Source organism: Lontra canadensis, unplaced genomic scaffold (genome assembly GCF_010015895.1).
Source record: "Lontra canadensis isolate GAN:19392208 unplaced genomic scaffold, GSC_riverotter_1.0 scaffold9, whole genome shotgun sequence".
Lineage (NCBI taxonomy): Eukaryota > Metazoa > Chordata > Mammalia > Carnivora > Mustelidae > Lontra > Lontra canadensis.
The window spans coordinates 28,830,635-28,855,949 of NW_022631003.1; the positions used below are offsets into that span (position 1 = coordinate 28,830,635).

General features: G+C 40.1%; 1 protein-coding gene across 1 annotated transcript in view; it reads left to right on the forward strand.

The window, feature by feature from the left end:
- The window catches only part of TMTC1 (transmembrane O-mannosyltransferase targeting cadherins 1), a 255,687-nt gene that overhangs the window by 118,071 nt on the left and 112,301 nt on the right, over nt 1–25,315 (forward strand). The window contains exons 6-8 of the mRNA XM_032855161.1: nt 56–137; nt 2,461–2,564; nt 22,519–22,708. Coding sequence (XP_032711052.1) covers nt 56–137; nt 2,461–2,564; nt 22,519–22,708 — 376 coding nt within the window. The remainder of the gene's footprint in view (nt 1–55; nt 138–2,460; nt 2,565–22,518; nt 22,709–25,315) is intronic.

The window sequence follows — 25,315 nt, forward strand, 5'->3', positions numbered from 1 at the left end:
TATGTGTAGGGGACTCTAACACTTATTTAAGATCTTTTTTTCTCTCCTGTTCCAGGTATCTGACAGCAAGGAGCAATAGGCATTTCCTGCTTACCATGAGGCCATTCTTAAAAAGGGCCACTTTGGTCATAAGTTATGTAAGTATATGTATGCTTCTGAAATATCTGATAAGGAATATTTTACTTTCACTTGGCTCAGAGACATGATCCAGATTATTTAATAGAATCAGCAATAGATGCTAACAGCACGATCTTAGGATCAAAGAGTTTACATGCTGTCAATGTTACAAAGCTTTGGAAGGTATGCATGAAAACCTTCTCAGAGTACGTGAACTCAGTGACACGGACAGTATCAACTGTACTATTTTATGAGTCCCTTTCAAGATGCTGATTCTGAGTTGTCTCAGTGGTACAAACCGAGCTGTATCAGTTACGTATTGCTGCACAACAAACCACCCCCAAATGTAGTGGCTTAAAACAACCACCACATGTATTTGCCCTGAATGCTTTAGTTGGGCAGCGTCGAGCTAGGTGGTTCTAATGCTCCTTGTGATTTTTGACTGGGATTACACAAGCAGCTTCCTGTAGCTGTCCTTTGGGCTCGACTGTCTGTCTGTGCTTTCTCATTCCCTAGGGTCTCTCCCTGTGGCCTCACTCTAGCAGGGTAGCCAGGGCTTCCTTACAACATGGCAGCTGGTTCTAAAAGCATGAACCCAAAGTTGCAGGACCTCTCGGGGTAGGCCCAGAACTGACCACATTCTGTTGGTCAGTGCAAGTCACAAGATTAGCTCAGACTGAAGAGGAGGGGCAGTTGGCTTCCTTCTTGATGTGAAGAGCAGAAAGCACATGCAAAGGGGGGCAGGAATTCTTGGTTGCCATCTTTGGTGACTGTCACATTAATCACTTTCTTACAGTGCTGGATTCAGGAGACCATTCTCTTATGCTGTTGCCGTTCCCCATAAACTTGAATGGGGAACTTATGAAAAGTCTTTGAATTGTAATGTTACCAATTAACATGATTTTTTTTTCTTGACATTAAAACATGTTTATGGAAGAAGAGTATGCAGATCCGAATGACAGCAGAGAGTCTTGACTGGACAGTCTCAACAAAAGGGACAAAATATTTCTCTAAAGTATTCCCCATTATCTTTGCACAGAATTAGGATGATTCATCACTGATTTCAGAAGTGACTTATTTTCTTAGAGCTGTATGGGAATGCAAGTAATTTGACGTCATTGCTATGGGGAAAGTTGTCAGTTAATAATCATTTTGTTCTTCTAAAAATTTATTCTTAAAACCCTATCTTCTATTTATCTTCCTATTCCTTTTGTTTAATTATCACAGTTTTTTCCCTCTATACAAATACATGGTATTTTAGGGAATTTATATGCTTTGGGGATACTTTTCCTATTACTTTCATCATTGATATTTTCCATTATAATGTCTTTAAGAATTTAATTCAGTTTGAGCAGGACATTGTGTGAACATTAAGATGATTTTCAGTTGCTGCCTAGGCATTGTTTACTGTTGATATGCTTTTCGCTGACACCCTACATTTATTTTAGGTTTTTGGATTTGAGGTTATTTATATTAAAGTATTTATAAAGGAAGTCAGTGATATTCATGGAAAAGACAATCCAGCTTTAACTGCCTCCAAAATTAATCTTTTGGCTTTTTATTCAAGCAAATGTTTCCCTCTAACTTTAATAAAAAACAATGTAATTTTGTCCTATTGAAGTAAGAATCATCTGGAAGGCCTATGTGGATAAACACCCTTATAAGCAAAACTCATCCCCACGGAAATGTCTCTGCTTTTGGTTTTCTTATTCACCTTAGCAACAGGATAGCACCATTTAGTCGTAGAATTCTAGTGGGTGACACAAAAGATGTTCCTGGGATTTGTTGAAATAACCCTTCATGAATGTTCTGCTTCAGGGCATTCAAGGGTTGGAACACTTCAAATGTGTTTATTCAGAACACGGCAGTATTATTTATTATACTCTAAATTAACTTTCACAGGGCTGTGTAAATGGAATGGTTAAGAACATGGTTGGATAGTGACATGGATTCACCTCCTGGATCTTGCAGTTTATTAGCTATGGGATTCTGGATAAATTACCTCTAAACCTCAGCTTTCTCATCTACCTCTGGGGTTGCTGTGAGGCCGCAGGTGAGATGGAAAGTCTTTAGCACAGTGGATAACAGCTGGTAAATGCTTGCTACTGACAGCTGTAATTAAGAATTTGCTTGCCTCTCCCTCAACACCTTCATTATTTATACTCTTCTCCCTTCCCAGCTGTTTCCATCTTGCCTCCTCATCTTGAATCTTAGGACTTTATAGAAATGTTCATAGTGAAACAAAATAAAACATTTATAAAGTATCACAAGTGTCCTCCAGAAAGGTGGGGCTTGACACCCAATAAGCAATGATTTTCTTATCAAATCTTCTTTTCTTTGAAGGTGATTGTCATTTTGTACTTCCGTCTGTGGATTATGGGAGGATCTATGCCCCTCTTTTCAGAGCAGGATAATCCAGCTTCATTTTCGCCTTACATTCTTACGAGGTCAGTAAACATAATTTTTCCTTTTTTTAGCTTAACATGGTGTTTATTAAATCGTTTTAAATGATCTTAAATGACAGTTTGCCTTCACATTTTAAGGAAAGAAGGGTTGTATTCTGTCTAGGGCATGGGGAGAAAAGAAACTGCTATTCATACATTTGGAATTCTTTTCAACTGGTGGTGCTGTTTTGCCAGGGTTATTGCTGTTGTTCTCCTATTGGTATTATTAGCTTATCCAACAAGTACTTTATTGAGCACTTATTATCAATAATAAGTATCTCCTGAATGACAAGTGTTACAGAATGATGCACAGAGAAGCATTTAGAGGTTGATTGAGCATTAAAACTATTTGTAAAATACGTGGAGAGGTTCAAAGTGGAAAACAGAAATGAATAGTAGTTTTTGCTAAGGTATAGCTATTACTATTAGAGATACATACTATTTGTCCTTAGGAGATTTAGAGATACTGGGTCTGGTTCATTGAGAGGTTTTTAATTCCTTATCTGTTCAGTCTGCTGTGGGGTCCTGCTAAGGCTTTTAGATATAATTATATTTTATAATTTTTATAACTTTTCTTCAGGATATATTGTTGTGGGCCATCTGGGTGGCTCAGTCAGTTGAGTGTCTGCCTTCGGCTGTGGTCGTGATCCCGGGGTCCCAGGATCAAGCCCCGCATTGGGTGTCCTGCTCAGTGGGCAATCTGCTTCTCCATCTCCCTCTGTCCCTTTCCCCCTGCTCATGCTCTGGTTCTGTCTCTCTCTCTCTCAAATAAATAAAATCTTTTTTTAAAAAAAAGGATATATGTTGCGATTATGTTTACATATTAAGATGCACTGTATTAAGTTTTCATATTTTTGTATATACTTTTTCACACTTAAGATCATTTTTATAATAGTAACCTTCACTTTTTTGTTTTTGCAAAGATACAGTAAATCTTAAACCTTGACCTACTGCCCATTTTTATTTGGGCTTACTTATATCTCTTAGGGACAACACATTGTTGGATTTTGTTTCTATGCCAGGCAGTGATCTTTGCTTTATTTGACCCATGTATTTTATATGTTTTAACTGCTACATTTCTGTTTTCTTTGCCCTGTCTGTTTTTCTTTATTGTTCCTAGTCTTTTCTCCCCTTTCTTTTTTTAAAGGCAATTTCCCTTTCAAAAAAGATAACTTCTAATTTGGTTAGCCCAATATATCATGGCACAATTGTTTCCATTACTGCTGATGTATATTTCTGTTAATGAATCTTGGGGAACCTGGGTGGCTCAGTGCATTAAGCCTCTGTCTTCGGGCTCATGTCATGATCTCAGGGTCCTGGGATCAAGCCCTGCATTCGGCTCTCTGCTCGGCAGGGAGCCTGCTTCCCCCCCTCTCTCTGCTTGCCTCTCTGCCTACTTGTGATCTCTCTCTCAAAAAAAAAAAAAAAAAAATCTTAACTATGCCTTCAGAAATCATATGATACCCAGCCTTTTCAAGGTAGTCTAGACACTTATAAAACGTTTATACCTTATATTTTTCAAAATGTTGTTGTTTGATTAATCTTGACATCTCTAACCCAGTTTTTTGTTGATGATGCAATCTACTTGTCCTTTCTAGGTAACTCTCACTAGATCCTTGTCTGGATATTTTTAGCTCATTGATAAATTGTTTCAGGTTCTGTAGCTCCTTAAATAGCTACATTCACCTCCAGAACAGACTGTTCTGAACTCACCAACCAGTGATTTAATTAGTGTCTTTGTCATCAGTAAACAAGTGCCTTCCTGGTGGTGGTCCTTAGCATCTGGACAAGGTGCCTTTGGTCTCTAACTCACTGCCCTCTTATCTGCTAGGGGTTTCAGTTGCATTTTTATCTCTGCTAGTGGCAGAAAAAATTCTTTCGTGTAAAATTAGTACTTTAGACCAGGCATTTGCAAAGTTCTGCCTTTTACTTCCAAGGTTTATAGATCATTTTTCAGAGGGGTCTGAAACACATTTCATGTAGGACTTTCTGTCTGTGAATCCATCTATGTAACTATTCTCAGGTAATTTAATCAGTATAAAGTGACAGAATACAATATCCTAGCATGTTTATATTCCCCACCCCCACCCCACCCCCTTTTTTTAAAGCATAGCTTTCTGTGGCACCTGGGTAGCTCAGTTGGTTAGGTGTCTGCCTTTGGCTTAGGTCATCATCCCAGAGTCCTGGGATTAAGCCCTGCATCTGTCTCCTTGCTCAGCAAGGAGCCTTCTTCTCCCTCTCCCTCTGCCTGCTGCTCCCCCTGCTTGTGTTCTCTCCCTCTTTCTCTGTCAAATAAATAAATTATTTTATTTTTTTTTATTTTTAAGATTTTATTTATTCATGGGGTGGTAGGGGAAGAGAGAGAGAGCAGGAGGAGGAGCAGAGGGAGAGAGACAAGCAGACTCCAGGCTGAGCACTGAGCCCAATGTGGGGCTTGATCTCAGGACCCCGAGATCATGACCTGAGTGGAAAGCAAGAGTCGAACGCTTAATTGACTGAACCACCCAGGGGCCCCAATTAATTAATTTTAAAAAACATAGCTTTTTTCTTGGGGTGCCTGGGTGATGCAGTCAGTTAACTGTCCAACTCTTGTTTCTGTCCAACTCTTGTCCAACTCTTGTTTGTGGCTCAGGTCATGATCTCAAGGTCATGAGTTCAAGGCCCACATTGGGCTTCCTGCTCATCCCCACATCCCTCAAAACCCGTATCTTTCTGTTTCTGTGTTTCATGCTTAAAATACGAGGATACCCAGGGACATTTCAATGACAGTTGCTATAAATGGCTTTTCATATACCTCTAAGATAGCTGCATTATAATTGACTCTATTGAGCATCCAGAAAATTGTCTTTAATTTCTTTCTGAAGTCAGATTTCTACTCTGCTTGCATAATTATTTGACCTCCAGTAGGCTGATGATTCTTAAATTGGATTACCTTGGTCTGTTTCCTATTTTTATTGGTTTTTCTTTCCTTCTCATCAGCAATGCAATTTAGCTATGATTTGGCTGCCTCCATGAGCCTGTCATTACTAATCACAGGTTTGTCTTCCAGCTTATGTCAGTCTGCCTCATTGATGCTCCACCTCTTTTATTGGGTTTATAAATTCCCATTTTTGCTTCTGTCTTGCAAGTATTTAAAGTTGATGTAATAACTTCCTCTATTATCAGGTGAGAATTTTCAAACTAGCTCTCTCTTTCTTTAATAATTGTTATAGTTATTACTATATTGCAATAGTTATTATAGTTGTTAATATAAAATATTGCTATAGTTAGTACAGTTATTAATATGTAGTTTAAAAAAAACCTGGGGTGCCTGAGTGGCTCAGTGGGTTAAAGCCTCTGCCTTTGGCTCAGGTCATGGTCCCAGGGTCCTGGGATCGAGCCCCTCATCGGGCTCCCTGCTCAGCAGGGAGCCTGCTTCCCCCTCTCTCTCTGCCTGCCTCTCTGCCTGCTTATGATCTCTGTCTGTCAAATAAATAAATAAAATCTTTAAAAAATAAAAAATAAAAAAATCCTAACAGTTTTAAGAGTTACCTGGGCATGTTTTCCTTTGTTTCATTCAGGGGATTTCTTGGGGCTTTAGTTCTGAGATTTCTTCACTTTTAGATTGTTTCCATGTGGTTAGCTAGGAAGAAATACCCTGTCATTTTCTATTTACCAACACTGGGCTGCAAAATCATTGTGGTTTGCTCATGAAAATCCTTTGTTAAGAAAAATTATCAAAGACATGGGAATAAGACAACAAATGACTGTGTGACATTTACTCTAATGTAACAAACCTAGAAGAATACAACTTTGACTTATTTGTATCTATACTATTATATTTTACAACTCTGTCATCTTAGAACTTAACATACAGAAGAGGATAGGTGTGATTATTTCTTATTCTCTATAGTAGGAAATAAAACTTCAAATGTTACAGTTTTATTGTCTTGTAGGCAATAAATTGAACAAATTTGTGTCTAATTTACCAGTCTCATTCCTTTCTATTTTTTCATGAACTATGTAACCCCAGTTTTTCAAATTTAATTTGAGTATATTGACATATGTATACATTTGTATATATATTTATTCTATTTATATATATCTATATAATAGTTTTTATAGACATGTAATTTTCCTATTGTACAGTTTACCTGCTTAAACGTATACAATCCAATGGTTTTCTCTATACTTACATAATTGTGCAACCATCATCACAATGAATTTTAGAACATTTTTATCTCCCCAAAAAGAGATCTTATATCTGTTAGCAGTTACTCCCATTTTACCTCAGTCCTCCACTTCTAGATAACCATTGATCTACTTTTTGTCCCTGTTGAGTTACCGATTCTGGACATGTCAGATAGTGGACTCAAATACTGTATGGTCTTTTATGACAGGCCTCTTTCACTCAGCATAATGTGCTCAGGATTCATCCCAGTTGCAGCCTGTATTCATACTCCATTCTTTTCTCATTCCCCAGTAATACGCCAAAAGTGGCTGTACCACTTTCTACTTTTCCTTTCCTCTGTTGATGTCTGCTCCAACTATGAACATTCATAGTTTTTGTGTGACTGTAGGTTTTCATTTCTCTTGCTCATGTACCTAGGGGTGGGATGGCCAGTGTCAGATGTTGACTGTGTTTCACTTTGTGAGGAACTGCCTGGCTACTTCCTGGGGCAGCCGCACCATTTCACACGGCCAGCAGCAGTATTTGAGGGCCCAGTTTCTCCACATCCTCACCAACACTTGTCTTTTTGGACAATCTTTCTGGTATTTGAATTACAGCCATACGAGTGGCTATGAATTGGTATTTCACTGGTTTTGATTTGCATTTCTCTAAATGCTAATGGTGTTGAACATCTTTTCATCTGCATATTGGCCACTTCTTTACCTTCTTCAGAAAAAACGTCTATTCAGATTCTTTGACCAGTTTTTAATTATTTTTATTATCAAGAGGTTTTATTGTTTTATTATTGAGTCTTTTTATTATTGAGTTGTAATAGTTCTCTATATATTCTAGATACAAGCTGTTTATCAGAAAACATGATTTAAGGGCACTTGGGTGATTTAGTCATTAAATGTCTGCCTTCCACTCAGGTCATGATCCCAGGGTCCTAAGATCAAGTCTCACATCTGGCTCCCTGCTGGGTGGGAAGCCTGCTTCTCCCTCCCCGCCCCCGCTTGTGTTTCCTCTCTCTCTGTCTCTCTCTCTGTCAAATAAATAAAATCTTAAAAAAAAAAAAAGATAACACGATTTATAAACATTTCCTATATTTCTGTGGGTTGTTGTTTCCCTTTCTTGATGGTGTCCTTTTGAGCACAAGTGTTTTTAAATTTGATGAAATTCAACTTATTTTATTGTTGTTGCTTGAGCTTATATCTAAGAAGGCTTTGCCTAACTCAGATTTTCTTTTAAACTGGCTTTGTCAAGTGTCTGGTTGCCTTATTAAACGGTTATAAAACCTTTATTTTCACTGTGTATTTATGTAAGGATTAAATTTTTAATATTTTTTAAAATTGTACTTTGGTACAGTTTATGTTAACTGTAATTTAGAAGCCACTTAGAATTTGATTCTTATACTTGATCATTGAGCATGTCAGATCACAAGGCAAACCAGTAAAGTATGAGAGAATCATCATTATCAGAAAACACTGGTAATAAAGGCTCTTAATTTTTCACTCTTACATTTTAACCTAAACATTCAGATTGTAATAGCAGCCAGGAATTTGATGTGACTGATCAATAAATTTTTCAATCCATAATTAACTGAGATTCTGTGAATCAGTTGAATGGCATAACATTGAATTATAAACTTTTTTCTGTTTAAGACCTGAGAAGAATAGCATAAGTAGACTTTAAAGAATGGAGGAGATACTGTAGTTTGCACAGCTTTCTCTTGACAAGCAAGTTCCCACGGGCCCAGTAGTCCCAGCCAGATAACCTAGTAATCATGATTGGCTACTTCCTTCTTTCATCCCTCACCTTTAAGCAGTCACGTTCTATACCTTTGATCTCAATGTCGCTAGAATTTTGTCACAATATCCATCCCTGCTGCTACCATTTTCATTAAGGTCCTCACGGTCTCTCATGCGCATTACTGAAATCCTCCTAACTTGTCTCTCTCCCCACATTTTGCTCTCCTCAGATCCATCTTCCACACTATTTCCAGATGATATTCCTCACTGGCTTAATATTTAAAAGGTCAGTGGTTTCCTGTACCCTTTAGGATAAGGACTAAGGAATTTGGCCAGGATGGTTCTCTTTAGGCTCATCTCTTGATACCCCTCTGCCCTTCCTCCCTAAGCTTAGACATTAACTGTCCTAACCTGCTTTAGTTCCTTAAATGCACCACTGTCGTTTACCTCCAAGTTTTTCTTACATGTTGCTTTCCAGTCCTATAATGCCCTTCCTTTCATTCTTTATCCATTGTTGGTTCTGGAAGATCTTGTCAGAACCTTCTCAAGCATGTTTCCTGAACCACCACCACATACCACCTCAGAATCCTGGGACCCTCACAAACCCCATGCATTCTACTTACCTATGCTATCTCTTTCTCAGGCTCAGTACAGCCCGTTCATGAAGACTCAGGTAAGTGCTAGCTCTTGCAGAAAGGTTTCCCTGGTATACAACTCGTAGTGACTGCTACCCACTCACAGGCTGTATACTTAGTTATTTCCACCATGAACTGTTACAATAAGATTGCTCTTTTCTTGACATGCAGGGTCTGGTGTTTTGACCTGGGAGGGAGAGGGAGCCTAAGCCTGGTGGCTTTGCAGTGAGTGTTCATCAGAGGAGCAGGTAGGGGGTTGGGGTGACATCAGGACAAAAGAGGGGACTACTTCACAGAAGTAGGTCTCAGAGAGTTGGCCAGAAGTGTGTTCTAAAAGCAGCCTTAGGCTACTGCATAGTTTTGCTCATAGCTCTGTGAGCGGCAGCTGCCCTGGTGGCTCCTGACATTACTTCATTCTCTTACTAGGCTTCGGCTTAGAGCCTGGCGCAAAATAGATCTCGAGAAAATTGTTGAATGAGTGAATGGTTGTCCTGGTTATTTCCCCCACCTCTGGAGGAAAGGAGTGAGCCTTATTGAGGTGCCCTTCTGAGGGGGTTGTCCACATCTGATATCCCCCTCTAGGAACACCAGAAATGTGATGGTCATTGTCACTTGCAGCTTCCTCCCAATCCAGTGCCTTGTTTACTTTACTGTCTTCAAAATATCTATAAGGCTTTGCTTACTTGTAACTTCCTAAAGGCAACAAAATATTTCCTTGAGAATGATGGGATTTATGCTATGGGGTATCTGATTAACTTTCATGCTTAAATATACAAGAAAACACAAATAGAGCACTGTGGTTCTGGCATTGATTTTCAGGTCTCTCTCTAGTGAGGTGGTGAAGCACTTAGCTAGGAGCACCAAAGGGAACTCTGTCTGTGGGGCTGTCTGTCTGCCTCCTCTGTTTTTTTGTCAGCTTGGCTCTCCTGCTTCCCTCTTGGGTCTTTTACAATTCTTGCAGTTTTGAATGCCCACAGAGCTGTGGCTGTAGTGTTGTTTATGTAACTCACAAGAGGGTCTTTATTTTCTTCTTTGTAATTGTTCTAAATTTAGATTTTATTAAATTACTTTTTAAAAGATATTTTACAGTTTAAGAACATTTTGTTCTCTTTATGTCCAAATCCCTCCAATCCCTCTCATCCCATATGGAATTTCTGTAGGAACAAGGGCCAGGATAGAAGTTTTTTTACCAGAATTGAAAGAGAGACATGTACTGAAACAGGGACAAAAAATAAAAGTAAATGTAAAAAGATACCAGGGAAGTGATTTCAGCAACTTGGGGATTGAAAATTTTGCATGTGGGAAATTTGGGGATTGGATTTGAGAGTGGAAAGGGGAATGCTAGAGCTTTTTACTCCAGCTGGGTTGCCAGACCTGCTTGTGTCTCTAAAGCACTTGGGAATCACCCTGAGTATCAGTTCTAGGGTCCAGTGCACAGAGATTCTGCTCTAGCAGTTTTGGTGCACTGCCCTTGAGAAGTGATGGGAGAGGTTTCTGTGTGCCTTTTTCTGTCTCAGAATCGTCCTTTAGCCCAGGAGTTACTCACCTGTTTATCTAAGTCTCTTAATTAATTAATTTATTTTTTTTTAAAAAGATCTTATTTATTTGACAGAGAGAGAAAGAGATCACAAGTAGGCAGAGCGGCAGGGGGCGGCGGGGTGGGGTGGGGTGGGGAGCAGGCTCCCTGCTGAGCAGAGAGCCCAATGTGGGGCTTAATCCCAGGACCCTGAGATCATGACCTGAGCGGAAGGCAGAGGCTTAACCCACTGAGCCACCCAGGCGCCCCTATCTAAGTCTCTTTAGAAATGTGATCCTTTGACATTCAGTCTGGCAAATCTTGGATTCAACATAAGAACAAAAGCCCAAGTTAACTATGGCTTCTGCATAGGGCAGGAGCCTGCAGAAGAGAAAACACAATGATCCACTATTAAGGCCCCTCTCTGTGGCTGCTCCCGAGTAATTGGGTTTCCATCTGACAGATTGGAAGGGGACAGATGTAAAGCTGTGTATACTTGATGGAAGAAGTATTGCCTTTATAATATTGTAAATGGTTGTCTTTCAAGTCCAGGAAATAAATAGAATGGGATTTTCAGTGAACAAATATAAAGGCCCCCTACCAGCATCATGTATTTTCATGAGATGTGGTCCTGGATAAGCAAGTGGAATATATCTGCTTAAGTGGGTAGATCTGTTTCTGCTGTTTGGAAATCTAGGCTAAGGCTTGTATTATTTTGTAGGAAAATATCAAGATAAGAAATACTAAGGTGAATGTAGAACTCAGCATCTTCCTTCTAAGGAAGATTTTGTTCTCTTTCCATTTTCAGTTGGTAGTTTCAAACAGGCAAAAACAGAACCTTAGATTTTGATTGTGACAGCCTCAGGGCAGTATGTCTTCCTAATATTTATAGCTCTTGGAGACCCGAGCATAAGAACTATTTCATAATAAACTGAACAAATTGAATTCAAATTTAAATTATTATTTTTAAATGCATCATGTGTTTCAAATGAGCTATGCAAAAGGAGCTCTTCCTTTCATGCTTTAGCAACCAACAGGACCTTGTGTTAGGAAGTCCTAACACTAAGGAGGTCCTTAGCGAGGTGACACTTGCTACCTCTGGCCCTGGGCTCAGTTGTTGGAAATTGCCACTCTGGGTCACTTATCGATACTTTACTTCTTCTTCTTCTTCTTTTTTTTTTATTTAAAATATTTTATTTACTTATTTAACAGAGAGATCACAAGTAGGCAGAGAGGCAGGCAGAGAGAAGGGGAAGCAGGCTCCCCACCGAGCAGAGAGCCTGACGCAGGGCTCGATCCCAGGACCCTGAGATCATGATCTAAGCCAAAGGCAGAGGCCCAACCCACTGAGCCACCCAGGTGCCCCTCGATACTTTACTTCTTGAAGAAAACTATATAAGCCTTTAAGCCTACAAAAATTAAAAGAATTAAAGAAATGATTTTCTTCTTTTTGCCTAACACTGGAACATCAAGACAGAGTTCACTTTTCATAACGAATACAATGCCAAGCCCAAGGTTTTTATTTAAGGATTCTATTTCCTGCTGTGCAGTGCTCTAACAAGCATGTGAATCAGTGTAAGTCATCTGTTGAGTATTCTGTGGAGGGGATCACACGCTGGCTTTAAGTTTTTGTCAGCCCTGTTTTAACTGAAAGCTAGTGTTTTGTTTGTTTGTTTCAGTTTAATAGAAAAGCTGAAATTCATCTGGGCTTTCCTGTTCAAGAAATAAGTCAGGGTCTCAGACAGGGGCTTTTCCATGAAGAACCAATATTCAATCCATTGTCTTTCCTCTCTACATCAATAAAGATGTGAGAATGGGAGACTGCACGATTGGGTGGCAGATTCCACGTGGAGCCCGCAAACAGTGTCTTGTTTGCTGTGGGACACTGAGTGAGTCACAGCCTCCATAAGGCTGTTCCCTAACTGCAACAACGAAGCTGATACCCACTTCGTAGAGATTGTGTGAGGATCAGCTAATCCTTCTGTGCTGATACTTGGTGTACTAGAAAATGCTGTACATGTTTAAGGGATTTTTAATGGTATTGGATGTGGTTCATTAGTATACCAATAGGATTCTTCTGTGGAAATCTGGAATCTTTGATGATGCATAGTGAGGAGTTAGTACTTGTTTGCTCAGTGGAAGCCAAACGTGTGCTCCGTGAGAGAAATAAAGACGTTGTTAAATGCTTTACGGAAAGAAACAGACCTTAGATAAGAAATGAACCAAGCATTTCTTTTGCAGAACATGTTATTTACTTTTTTTTTTTAAGAGATTATATGGGTGAGAAGCTGTTGCTGAAAGTCTTGCATGTTGAAATTCTTTTTTTCTACTCTAGTGAGGCTGTCTCTGCTAATAGAATAACTGTATTAATGGCACATTAAAAAGGTCAGAGAGACCTAATGATGTTTCAGATTCACTTTTTTATTTATCCATGCTAATAAGAGTTCTCATTTACACTGTATTTATTGTAGTTTAATATAAAATAAGAAAATGTAAGGCTGGCATAGCTTTTTAATGATGCTTCTATGACATTGAGGGGAGGCGTCTTTCCTCAGACACTCCTCACTCTTTGATGCTGTGCATGGGCTAGCCCATGCTAGGTGCTGAGGGGGCCACCCAAAAATTAGAATCTTCAGTCTGCACCCTTCAGCTACCTGGCTGGACAGCTGGAAAGTCAGCAGGTATCTCTTGTAGGCCCATATAAAGCTATGTGTTTGCCTCAGGCCAAAAATGAAAGTATAAAATGGAAATATTTTCAGATTTTTAGGTATTGTTTTAATACCAGGTTAATTTCTTTTCTTTCTTTCTTTTTTTTTTTTTTAAAGATTTTATTTACTTATTTGACAGAGAGATCACAAGCAGGCAGACAGGCAAGCAGAGAGAGGGAGGGAAGCAGGCTCCCCACTGAGCAGAGAGCCCAATGCAGGGCTTGATCCCAGGACCCTGAGATCATGATCTGAGCTGAAGGCAGAGGCTTAACCCACTGAACCACCCAGGCGCCCTGATACCAGGTTAATTTCTTAAAACCCACCAAATCCATCCATTTAAAGAACGAGGTGCTGGGGAAATAACTATCCGCAAGACACAGCCCTGCCCCTAGGAGCTTCCGCTTTCAAGGGGCAGCAGATACACGAAAACACCCAGGAACAGGGCAGTGTGTATGCCTGGGTGAGTCTGTGGGAGCACAGAGAGGGACCCAGCCTGGCCTAGCAGCAGGCTGTGACAGGCAGGGTTTGTCAAAGGATGGGACTGGAAGGGTCGACCGGGGCTGGAGTTCAGCAGCCTGTGAGAGTTGGTTCCAGAAGGTGAGGCGAGCTGACAGGTGCTGCTCTCAGGGACTGGATACGTGAGAGACAGCCGGGAAGACTGTAGTGACAAGTGTGTACGGACAAGAGAAAAGGAGAGGTGGGGGCCATGCTCCAGTCTCAATCTCAAACAGATGCCCAAGAAGCCCATGAAATGGAATACAGGAAGGAACAGGGCAGCGACGACATGGATGGAACTGGAGGGTATCATGCTTAGTGAAATAAGTCAGTCGGAGAAACACAACTATCATATGATCTCCCTGATATGAGGAAGTGGAGATGCAACATGGGGGGGTTAAGGGGGTAGGAGAAGAGTAAATGAAACAAGATGGGATTGGGAGGGAGAAAAACCATAAGTGACCCTTTTTTTTTTTTTATAAACATATAATATATTTTTATCCCCAGGAGTACAGGTGTGTGAATCGCCAGGTTTACACACTTCACCACACTCACCATAGCACATAGCCTCCCCAATGTCCATAACCCCACCCCCCCTCTCCCAGCACCCCTCCCCCCATCAACTCTCAGTTTGTTTTGTGAGATTAAGAGTCACTTATGGAGCACTTTTTCATGTGTCTGTTGGCCATCTGGATGTCTTCTTTGCAGAAATGTCTGTTCATGTCTTCTGCCCATTTCTTGATTGGATTATTTGTTCTTTGGGTGTTGAGTTTGCTAAGTTCTTTATAGATTTTGGACACTAGCCCTTTATCTGATATGTCGTTTGCAAATATCTTCTCCCATTCTGTCAGTTGTTTTTTGGTTTTGTTAACTGTTTCCTTTGCTGTGCAAAAGCTTTTGATCTTGATGAAATCCCAATAGTTCATTTTTGCCCTTGCTTCCCTTGCCTTTGGCGATGTATATATACATATTTTAAAGACTTTATTTACTTATTGGACAGACAGAGATCACTAGTAGGCAGAGAGGCAGGCAGAGAGAGAGAAGGAAACAGGCTCCCTGCTGAGCAGAGAGCCCGATGTGGGGCTCGATCCCAGGACCCTGGGATCATGACCTGAGCCAAAGGCAGAGGCTTTAACCCACTGAGCCACCCAGGTGCCCCGAGAATATAAGAATTCTTAATAAGAATTTAGATTCTTATGGGAATTTTAAAAATAGCCCTACCTTTTTTTTCCCATTTATTTATTTATTTATTTATTTATTTATTTATTTGACAGAGAAAGTGAGCATGCACGTGCAGTGCGGGAGGTGTGGAGGGAGAGGGAGAGAGAATTCTCAGGCAGGCTCCAGGCTCGTGTGAAGCACAACAGGGTGCTCAGTCTCACCACCCTGAGATTGTGACCTGAGCTGAAATCAAGACCCAGATGCTTAACTGACTGAGCCCCCCAGTCACCCCATAATAGCCCTACCTTTAATTGACCTGGTTTGGTTAGACCATTGGTTCTTATAATCCACCAGAACTTTAAAATAAATGCAGTGAGAAGCTGGCAAGAGTCATTTAGATGTCTTTTCCAGTTTCACTAAGTGTTTAGAAATGGTCTTGCCATCTCTGTTCCAAGGTGCTGAAGCAGCAGGTGTTCGGTGGTACTTCTGGACCTCGGTCCTGGAAAGCCTGGAAGGTCCTGGTGCCTTCTACTCTGTTATGGAGGAGCAAGGGGATGAAGGTGACAGACTGCCATCTATACAGTCCATTTAGCTGAGGTTGCCTTATGGCTTTCTGCCCCAGCGCTGTGTCCTGGGGGTCAGGTCCTGCTTCCAATCACCCTGTCCTTGTCTATAGATGGTTTTCCATGATTTCCTTTTCTTGTGTGTCTTCTGTTTCTGTTCTCTAATACTGTGATGATGTTCACCCATGTTGTTGTATTCATTCTTTTTTTTTTTTTAAGATTTTATTTTTATTTATTTATTTGACAGAGAGACAGAGAGGGAACACAAGCAGGGGGAGTGGGAGAGGGAGAAACAGGCTTCCCACTAAGGGCGAGCCCAATGTGGTCTCGGTCCCAGGACCCTGGGACCATGACCTGAGCCGAAGGCAGACACTTAACAGACTGAGTCACCCAGGCGCCTCAGTTGCATTCATTCTTATTGCCAAATAGATTTCCTTTGAATGGGTATATTACAACGTATGTGTCCTTTTATTGTAGATGGACATCTGGTTTTCTCCAATTTCGGACCTTTAAGAGTTGTGAACAATGTTGTGAATGTCTTTTGGGAAACATCTCTGTGCAGTGCTGTTGGATATAAACTCTGGAGTAGACTTGCTAGATCATGTGTGCATTTAATGTGCTGTCTTGAAGCTGCCCACCATTCTCCAAAGGGGCTTCATCAGTTTACGTAGTGTTTCATAGTTCCCGTTTCTCCACATCCTTGCCCAACACTGTCATGATATTTTTCCTTTTGGACATTTTAGCAGGAGTCATTTTAAAAATTTTATATTACACATTTTTAATTCTGTACTCTAATAAGACCCGTATTGTTAACTTTCCTCAAAAAGTGTCCTGCGGTGCCTGGGTGGCACTCAGTGTGTTGGGCCTCTGCCTTCAGCTTGGGTTGTGATCTCAGGGATCACAGGGCCACATCGGGTTCTCTGCTCAGCGGGGGGAGCCTGCTTACCCTCTCTCTCTCTGCCTGCCTCTCTGCCTACTTATGACCTCTCTGTCAAATAAATAAATAAAATCTTAAAAAAAAAAAGTGTCCTGTTCATGTACAGTTTGAAGCCATTTGGGGGCTCTGTCCATCTTCCATCTCCATCATTTAAATTCTGCAGATTCTAGGACATCATCCCCGAATCGTCCATTTTTCACTAATCTCTCATTTCTTAGAACTCCATTGAAATTTGATCTTTATATTTCACAGTTACTCAACCGTGTCATGTGTGTATGCGTTCTTACCATCAAAGCTGTGAAAATGCCCTTTGAAGAACAGGAGATCAGATACTACCCGTCCACCTAGAAAAGTACATAGAGTAATCACTCAACATCTCTTGAATTCCAGGGAGGATGTTCTGTCTCTGGAGAAGGGTAGTGAAAGAGGCAGCTTTCTGTGGCTAGTTCTGGAGAAGATGATAGGAGGTAGGAGAAGATGCTAACAATGATAATAAGCAGGTTATGCCTGAAAAAGTCCTGTCATTATTGCCAGGGCACAGTGAGACTGCGGAGACCTTTTTGAAGCATCAATGGTAATTCAAGTGCAGAAAAGAGGGGACAGTGTAGGGATGGGTAGGACAGATCACCAAAACCCAGAAGCTAGAGGCAGAGTCAGGGCAGTGGGGGTGCTCCACAGTGGTGGTAAAGGTGGTTTGTACCATGGCCAGTCTATCGACTGTGTTAGCCAATGCTGCTCCCAAGAGGACTGTGCGTATATAATAGGTGTCCTGTATTTACGAAACAATGAAGGACTTTTTGGGGAATGAGAAAGAAGGATCCTTTGAGCAATAACATTTTTATATAAAATAAGGAAGAGCTGTATATTTCTGCTTGCAATGCATGATTTTTTCCTATATACCTCTCCTAGGCATCTTCCTAGGATAAGGAAATAGGTTAGGCTCATGTTATTTCTTAGCCGAAACTGTTTTTTTCTAAGGCAAGAAACAGAATCTATGTATATGTTTGCCCTTACAACACTCATTTTTTTCTTGATAAAAATGAAGATTTAGATTTTAAGAGGTACCCAGTTTGCGCAGGTGCCATTAGATGCCCGCCAGCCCCCTGAAAGCCGCCAGTTCCATCTCCCATAGTCACCGGCCTGTAAATGCAACTTCATGATTGAATTGTTCAAGCTGAATTCCTGTGTTTTCCCTTTTCATTTTGTGGGCAAGAGATCCTAGTGGCTTTCGTCCTGTTAGCAGAAATTCATGGCAGAAAATTGGTAAATAATTCATTTTGGTTTTCCTCCTGCTTCGAAAAAGAGAACTCAGCAGGGCAGAGATAGGCATTTTTGAAATTTTAGCAGAAATAAACAAGATGATTAGTTTAAAATGTAATTCATAGCCAATGAGTTAATAGAAAGCCTTGAGTTGCTGATTACAGCTAGCTCAACTAGTCCCCTAAAATGTAATTAGCTTTTGGTGTGATTCCAAGTGGCTTCTTAATGCTTAAATTTTCAGAAATTTTCCAGTGCTGTTTCAGTATTTCAAATACTTTTGAAAGAGTTTAGTAGCAACATTGATCTGAATTCATATGCACTAAGGTAGGTGATGTCTCTTGAGTTTCTGGAGACAATACATATGTCTTAAAAGGGGTAAGTTAGGGGCGCCTGGGTCGTCAATGGGTTAAGCCTCTGCCTTCAGCTCAGGTCATGATCCCAGGGTCCTGGGATCGAGCTCTGAATCGGGCTCTCTGCTCATCAGGGAGCCTGCTTCCTCCTCTCTCTCTCTCTGCCTGCCTCACTGCCTACTTGTGATCTCGGTCTGTCAAATAAATAAATAAAATCTTCAAAAAAAAAAAAAAAAAGCCAGGGGTGGGGGTAAGTTAATGTTGACTTTCCTAGTGTTATAGGAAGGTAAGTTGCTTTTAGTTCTGTGGTTTACTTTAGTGTTTTAATATATTTGGGTTATAGCCTGTTTAAAAAGTCATAATGAACTTTTTTTTTTTTAAATCTAAATAACTACACTGAGATGTAACTGAAAAAATATTATTTTTTTTTTCTTTTTGCCAATGCAATATTGCAAGTCTAGAAAATATAAGAAACTATGGGGTGCCTCGGTGGCCCAGTTGGTTAAGTGGCTGCCTTTAGCTCAGGTCATGATCCCAGCGTCCTGGTATCGAGTCCCACATTAGGCTCCCTGCTTGGCGGGGAGCCTGCTTCTTCTTCTGCCTGTTGTTCCCCCTGCTTGTGTGCATGCTCGCTCTCTCTGCCAAATAAATAAATAAAATCTTAAAAAAAAAAAGAAAAAGAAAAAGAAAGAAAATATAAGAAACTAGGGTGCTGGCTGACTCGGTTGGAAGAGCAAGCAACTCTTGATCTCTGGGTCGTGAGTTTGAGCCCCATGTTGGGTGTGAAAATCACTTACATAAATTAAAAAAAAAATACAAGAAATGGAGGACTACTTGCAGGGCAAGGCCCAAATGTGAACTTAGCAATTAAAATTTCCACATTAGTGGGGTGCCTAGGTGGCCCAGTTGGTTAAGCATCCCAATCTTGATCTCAGCTCAGACCTTCATCTCAGGGTGTTGAGTTTTAACCCTGCATTTAAAAAAAAAAAAGAATCCACATTAGCACTTGCAGCTATTCCATCCTCAAGCTGCCTTTAGACATAAGGAGGTATTTCTGTTGCCTAGTTAAGAAAAAATAGTTTTTATTATGGATAATAAATACATACAGAAGTAGAGCAGATGGCATAAAGAACCTCTACAGACCCATTACCCAGTTTCAACAATCGTAGCTCATGACCGATTTTGTTTCGTGCATACCCCTACCCACTTGTGCACCCTTACTCCCAGTCCATCATTCTAAAATAAATCTCAGATTAACATTTCATATACATATATTTTAGTATGCTTCTGAAAGATAAAGTTCCTTAAAAAGTATAACCACAATACCATTATCACACTTTAAAAATTAGCAATGATTCTCCAGGATCCTATATCCAATCAATGTTTCAATTTTTCCTGCTCATAAGTGGTGATTTTTCATAATGGATTGTTTGAATTAGCACCTAAACAATATCTGCACTTTAATATGTCTCTTAGGTCTCATCTGACTTACAGGTGCCCTCTTCTTCTCTCCTGCCCCCCTGCCCCTGTTACCCCTCTTACAGTGTTTTTATGGAACAACCAGACATCATTTGTTCTGTGGAATGGCAACATTCTGGATTTGTCACATTGCATTCCTGTGGTGTCTTGTAGCATGTTCTGGGTTTTTCTGTATTTGATGTAAACTGGTGATAAAGGGCTTGATGAGATTCAAGTTTGATTTTCTTTCTTTTTTTTTCGGGGAACAAGACTACTTCATAGGTGGTGACGTCTCTCTCCAGCAGGAGGACATCTGGCTATTAGTCTCCCTTTCTGTGATGTTAAAATTGGTTAGTCAGATCTAGGCATCTGATTTAGCTTGATCCATCCATTGTGAAGTACCCTATTAGCTTTCACTTAATAATTTTAGCAGCCATTTATAATCATTGCTGGTAACTAGTTTATCAAGAAGGAGAGATACCATTTTTAAAAAGTAATTTTTAAGACCTGGAGAGTAACTGAATGACATTGTGATTTTTCTTTTTGATGATTCCACCTTCCATAAAGTCAAGTCACAGAGCATCTTCCCTGAGCTAATAAGCAGATCACGTCAGCTGAGAAGCTCTGTGAAAGAACAAAGCCTACAGTGTCCCAGTTGTCTTCCCATGGAGTTGGCATTCTCTCATGAGACAATTTCTCAGTCCCAAGGCTAAAAGGAATGAGGCAGTGTTTTGGTTTTGATTTTTGTTAAATAATAAATCTTGGACTTCATTAAGCTTTCACTGTGTATCCTACAATTTATACATTAACATTGTATTAAATGTACCAACAGAGACGAAAAGAGTTGCAAAACACCACTGAAGTATTCCCACTCCTGGGGTGCCTTGGTGGCTCAGTCAGTTAAGTGTCCAACTCTTGGTTTCGGCTCAGATCATAATCTCAGGGTCATGACATCAAGCCCCACATCAGGCTCCATGCTCAGCTCGGAGTCTGCTTGAGATTCTCTCTTCCTCTCACTCTGCCCTTCTCACTTGTTTTCTGTTTCTCTATCAAATAAATAATAAATAAATCTTTTGAAAAAAGAAGAAGAAGAAATATCCCTATTACTTCAACCCATTTCTCTGTTGGGGTTTAAGAGACAGGATACTAAGTAATCCCCATCCCTAAGTCTCACCTGGCTGTCACTGGTGATATGTGACTGCCAACCTTGGAGAGAAAGGAGAAAAGGAAAGATCAGTTGGGAAGGCCTAGGAAGGGTGTCCCCAACCAATAGCTACTTGTTGGGAGAAATTCAAGGGAAAATATTAGAAGCTAACTTAGAAATGATTTGATTTACTCCCTTTGCCAATCTAAGAATCCCTCCCTAAGAATCTGCCAACTGCTAAACTTTCCTTCCTACTCAGTTCTATTATGGCACTCATCTCATTCTGCTTCTTTAATTTTGTATATCTTGTTTTCAATATTGGGTTATGCATTTTTTTGAGGACAAGGAATTTATCTAATTATTCTATTTAATCCCATATAGGGTGTCAAACAGAAACACAGCTGGACATCCGTTGAAACAGTGAAAATAGATTTCATTCAGTAGCTACTGGCAGCAGGGGAGAGAGCTGAGCGCCGTTCTGATTTGCGCAGAAATGGTTGGGCATTTTAAAGGGAGAGTGGGGGTAGCACTGGGAGAGAGGCCCTGTCCTTCTTGATGAGTGCATTTTTAAAGAAATGGCTCTCAGGTCCTTGAGAAAGATTTGTAAGTCATGGGAGATTCCTGTTCACAGTTGTCTGCCCTTTATAAAAAATGCTGTAGGATAGGGAAGTCAGAGGCCCTTTGTCCGGCACTGGCTAGAACCAACAGTCAGTTCTCCTGGCAGCATTGCACTTTCCCAGGCAAGGATTCTTTTTTTTTTTTTTTTTTTTAATTTTATTTATTTATTTGACAGACAGAGATCACAAGTAGACAGAGAGCGGGAAGCAGGCTCCCTACTAAGCAGAGAGCCCAATGTGGGACTCGATTCCAGGACCCTGCGATCATGATCTGAGCTGAAGGCAGAGGCTTTAAAACCCACTGAGCCCCCAAGGCACCCCCGAGGCAAGGATTCTAATAGGGACTGGGGTCATCCTAGGGTTGCGCCTAACACTGCTAGAAGCCATGCTAGTGTCTCCTAGTGCACAGGTTTGGGTGAAGTTTGTTATGTGCTGAGAGTTCTGCTATTCTCAAGGGTCTAGACCACTACTTAATGATTTTGTCTGAACTGAACGCATTTAGATAAATTCAGTTTCCTCTGCCCTGAAGGAAACAGGGTCCGTTGGAATGCCTTTCACCTTCCCTTGGTGGCTAAACAGAGCCAGGAAACAGGAGCATCACCTGCGTTCATTATCTCCCTTCCCTAGGTCTCTGCTCTCCTTATAGGATGATAGCTGTCCTAATTCTCTTGAAGGGTAGCCCATTTACTTGTGACTAAGAGACTTCATTTCCCTACCACAGATGCTCTAATTTTTTTTTAATAATTCAGTATGATCAATCTGCTATAAACACGTTGAAATATTTTACTGTCTATGGCAGTTTTCTGGGCACTATGAATAAAGCACAGTTTAAAGGTCTGTCTCTTACCCGGGGAATCGTACCTAGCAAAACAGCATTTCTGTCTATTTTCATCAAGCTTTTCTTTCTTGGCATTTATCTCAGGATGTAATGTATTTATCTGTATGATAATTTTTTAATATAGGTCATGGAAACTCTGTCTTTTCTTGTTCACCATTGAAAGGCAAGCACCTGCCACAGTGCCTATAACTGTTAAATATATTCCAGAATGATCTATTTAACAACAAAATAAATGGGTGGCTTTCCATCTTACCTTGTCTTTTTCAATAACACTGACAGTGTACAATGCTATTTAATTAAACCATGGTAATAAACAAATGTTTGTGAGGTATCCTGGACCTTGAGTTGTGTTTCAGTGATTCTTCTTCTCTTCATAGGTTCCTTACCTATTCCTACCTCTTGGCCTTCAACGTGTGGCTTCTGCTTGCACCCGTTACCCTGTGCTATGACTGGCAGGTCGGCAGTATTCCTCTGGTAGAGACCATATGGGACGTGCGGAACTTAGCCACCATCCTTCTGGCAGTTGTCATGACCTTACTGAGCCTTCATTGTTTAGCAGCCTTCAAGGTAATTTTCTTAAAATCCAACCGAACTCTCTGCATTTGAAGACAGATGCTCTGTACTTAGTGATGCCTTCTCCACCCATCACCCCTAGGTGGTCCGAGTCTAAATTGAATCTACTCTTTTGTCTGAAAAACAAAAAAATTAAATTTTTCCAGGTAAGTAATACATATTTTAAAGACCTTAGTGGAGTTAGCAGATCATGGCCACCTTAATTATCTTTTACTGTTCTACCAACCCTGTAGAGATTGGATCTGAAATTGAATGTTTGCAAACAAGAATTTTTTTCCTGCTCTAGTTGACTAATTTTTGCAGCAACTTGTTTGATTTCATGTAATGATAAATGAGATAATGATAATATATTCATAAGTGCTTAAAATATGGTTAAGATGCTACTTCCACTAATGAGTACCTGCCTGACTGGTTGGTTGGGTGAGTCTCACTTCACAAAAAAAGGAATGGTATAAAACTGGAAAAAAAATTATTAAATGCAGCGGTTTCAAGAATGACCAAAGACAGCAAAGAATTTGAAAATGTTTACTTCGGAAAAACTGTTCCTGCGTTGGAGAAGATGCTCCTTGCTTGAGGGGATTCCTATCCCCCCCAACACATACCCCTTCCCCCTCTCTGCCCAGCCTAGCTGGTGTGAAAAAAAACCCACAGGTTTACCAGTTAGAAGCTGATTTGGTTTGGGAGCTTAGGAGAGCAGCAAGAAACTTAAGGGGGAGCTTTTGGAAACGAGAGAGCTATGGAAAAGCTGAGATAATATGCTCCGCATGCATTCATGACTGGCTGCTGAACAACATGGCGCTCCCCAGGGAGCACAAGCAAAATTGAAAGCCTGGGGAGACTTACTGATTTCCTGCAAATTTGAAAGAATTTTTAACCCTTACACAGGTTGGGCAATAGAGAGGGGAAGCTTCATTGTCTTGAGTTGTCAGTGTATAACCGCTGTTGAAATCACTGGCTGATCAGAAAGCTGTGCAGACACAAGGGAGATTCCCCAGAGATTAAGGCAAAGCGGGTGAAAAAAACCTGAGCAAAATCTCAGCTCTCTACGGAGAAACAGATTTTTCATTTTGAGTCTAGGCAAGTTCATTATATATTAAAACAGTAAAAATAGCAAGTTCCAGAAGGACAGAATGAAATACAAGGTCACTATAATGTATGATACACAATGCTTAGTTTTTAATCAGATTGCTGGACATGTAAAGAAATGGGAGAGTATGACCAAAACTTGTGAGGGGATAGTAAGTAGAAAACAGAACAGAATTAAGAATCCAAAGGTAAGCTCTATTACATGGTCTATTGATTTTTGACAAAGTTACCATGATAATTCAATGGGGAAGGGATAGTCTTTTAAATAAAAGGTAACAAAATAATGAATATATATAAAGAAAAAAATGTGACATTTTACCCTTATGTCATACTGTACACTCAGAAATTAATTCTAAGTGGATCATAATCTTTAAATAAAAGAATTAAATAATATCAAAAATTCTAAAACGAAACAGGAGAAAAATCTTTGTGGACTTGGGTTAACTAAAGATTTCTTAGAACACATAAAGTTCAGTCTATAAAAGAAAAAGATGACAGATTGGACATCATTAGAATTAAAAATTTTGCTCATCACGGGCACCTGGGTGGCTCAGTTGGTTAAACATCAGACTGTTGATCTCAGCTCAGGTCTTGATCTCAGGGTTATGAATTCAAGCCACCCATAGGCTCCACTTAAAAAAAGGTGTTTGGGCTCAATTGGTTAAGTGTCTGCCTTCGGCTCAGGTCACCCTCTCAGGGTCCTAGGATCAAGTCCTGCATCTGGCTTCCTACTCAGTGGGGAGCCTGCTTCTCCCTCTGCCTGCTTGTGCTCTCTCTCTCTCTCTCTCTGTCAAATAAGTAAAATCTTTTAAAAATACATAATGTTAAATCACTCAAAAGGCAAATAACAGATTGGGAGAAAGTATTTGCGAAACGTGTATCTACAAAGGACTTGTATCTGGGACATTTAAAGAGCTCTTAAAACTCAGTAATGAAACAAATATCCATTAAAAATGGGCAAAAAGTTCAGACAGACACTTCACAGAAGAAGATATGCAAAGGTTAATAAACATGTAAGAAGATGCTTAACATCATTAGTTGTTTGGGGAATGCTAATTAAAGCCACAAAAAGTTATCACTGTATACCCACCAGAATGACTGTAATTAAAAAGATTCACAATACTAAGTGTTGGCCAGAATGTAGAGGAGCTGGGCCCCTCATATTGGTGAAGCTTGAAAAATAGCTCGGCCACTTTGGAAAAATTTGGCAGTTTCTTAAAAAGTTAAATGTGAAAATAAGCAAATTTCAGTACCTACCAACGGGCTATGGAAACTTACGTCCATACAGCATACAAGAGTCTTGTAAGTGTTCATAATAACTGAAAAATGGAAACAGTCCAGTAACCTCAAAATGTAAATGGATACACTTAATATTCTAAATTATTAATTATTCAGGAATGTAAAGGAACAAATAATTAACTTATACATAAAAAAGTATACATGAACCTCAGACACATCTTACAAAGTAAAAGAAGCCAGTTAGGGCACCTGACTGGCTGAGTAGGTAGACCAGAT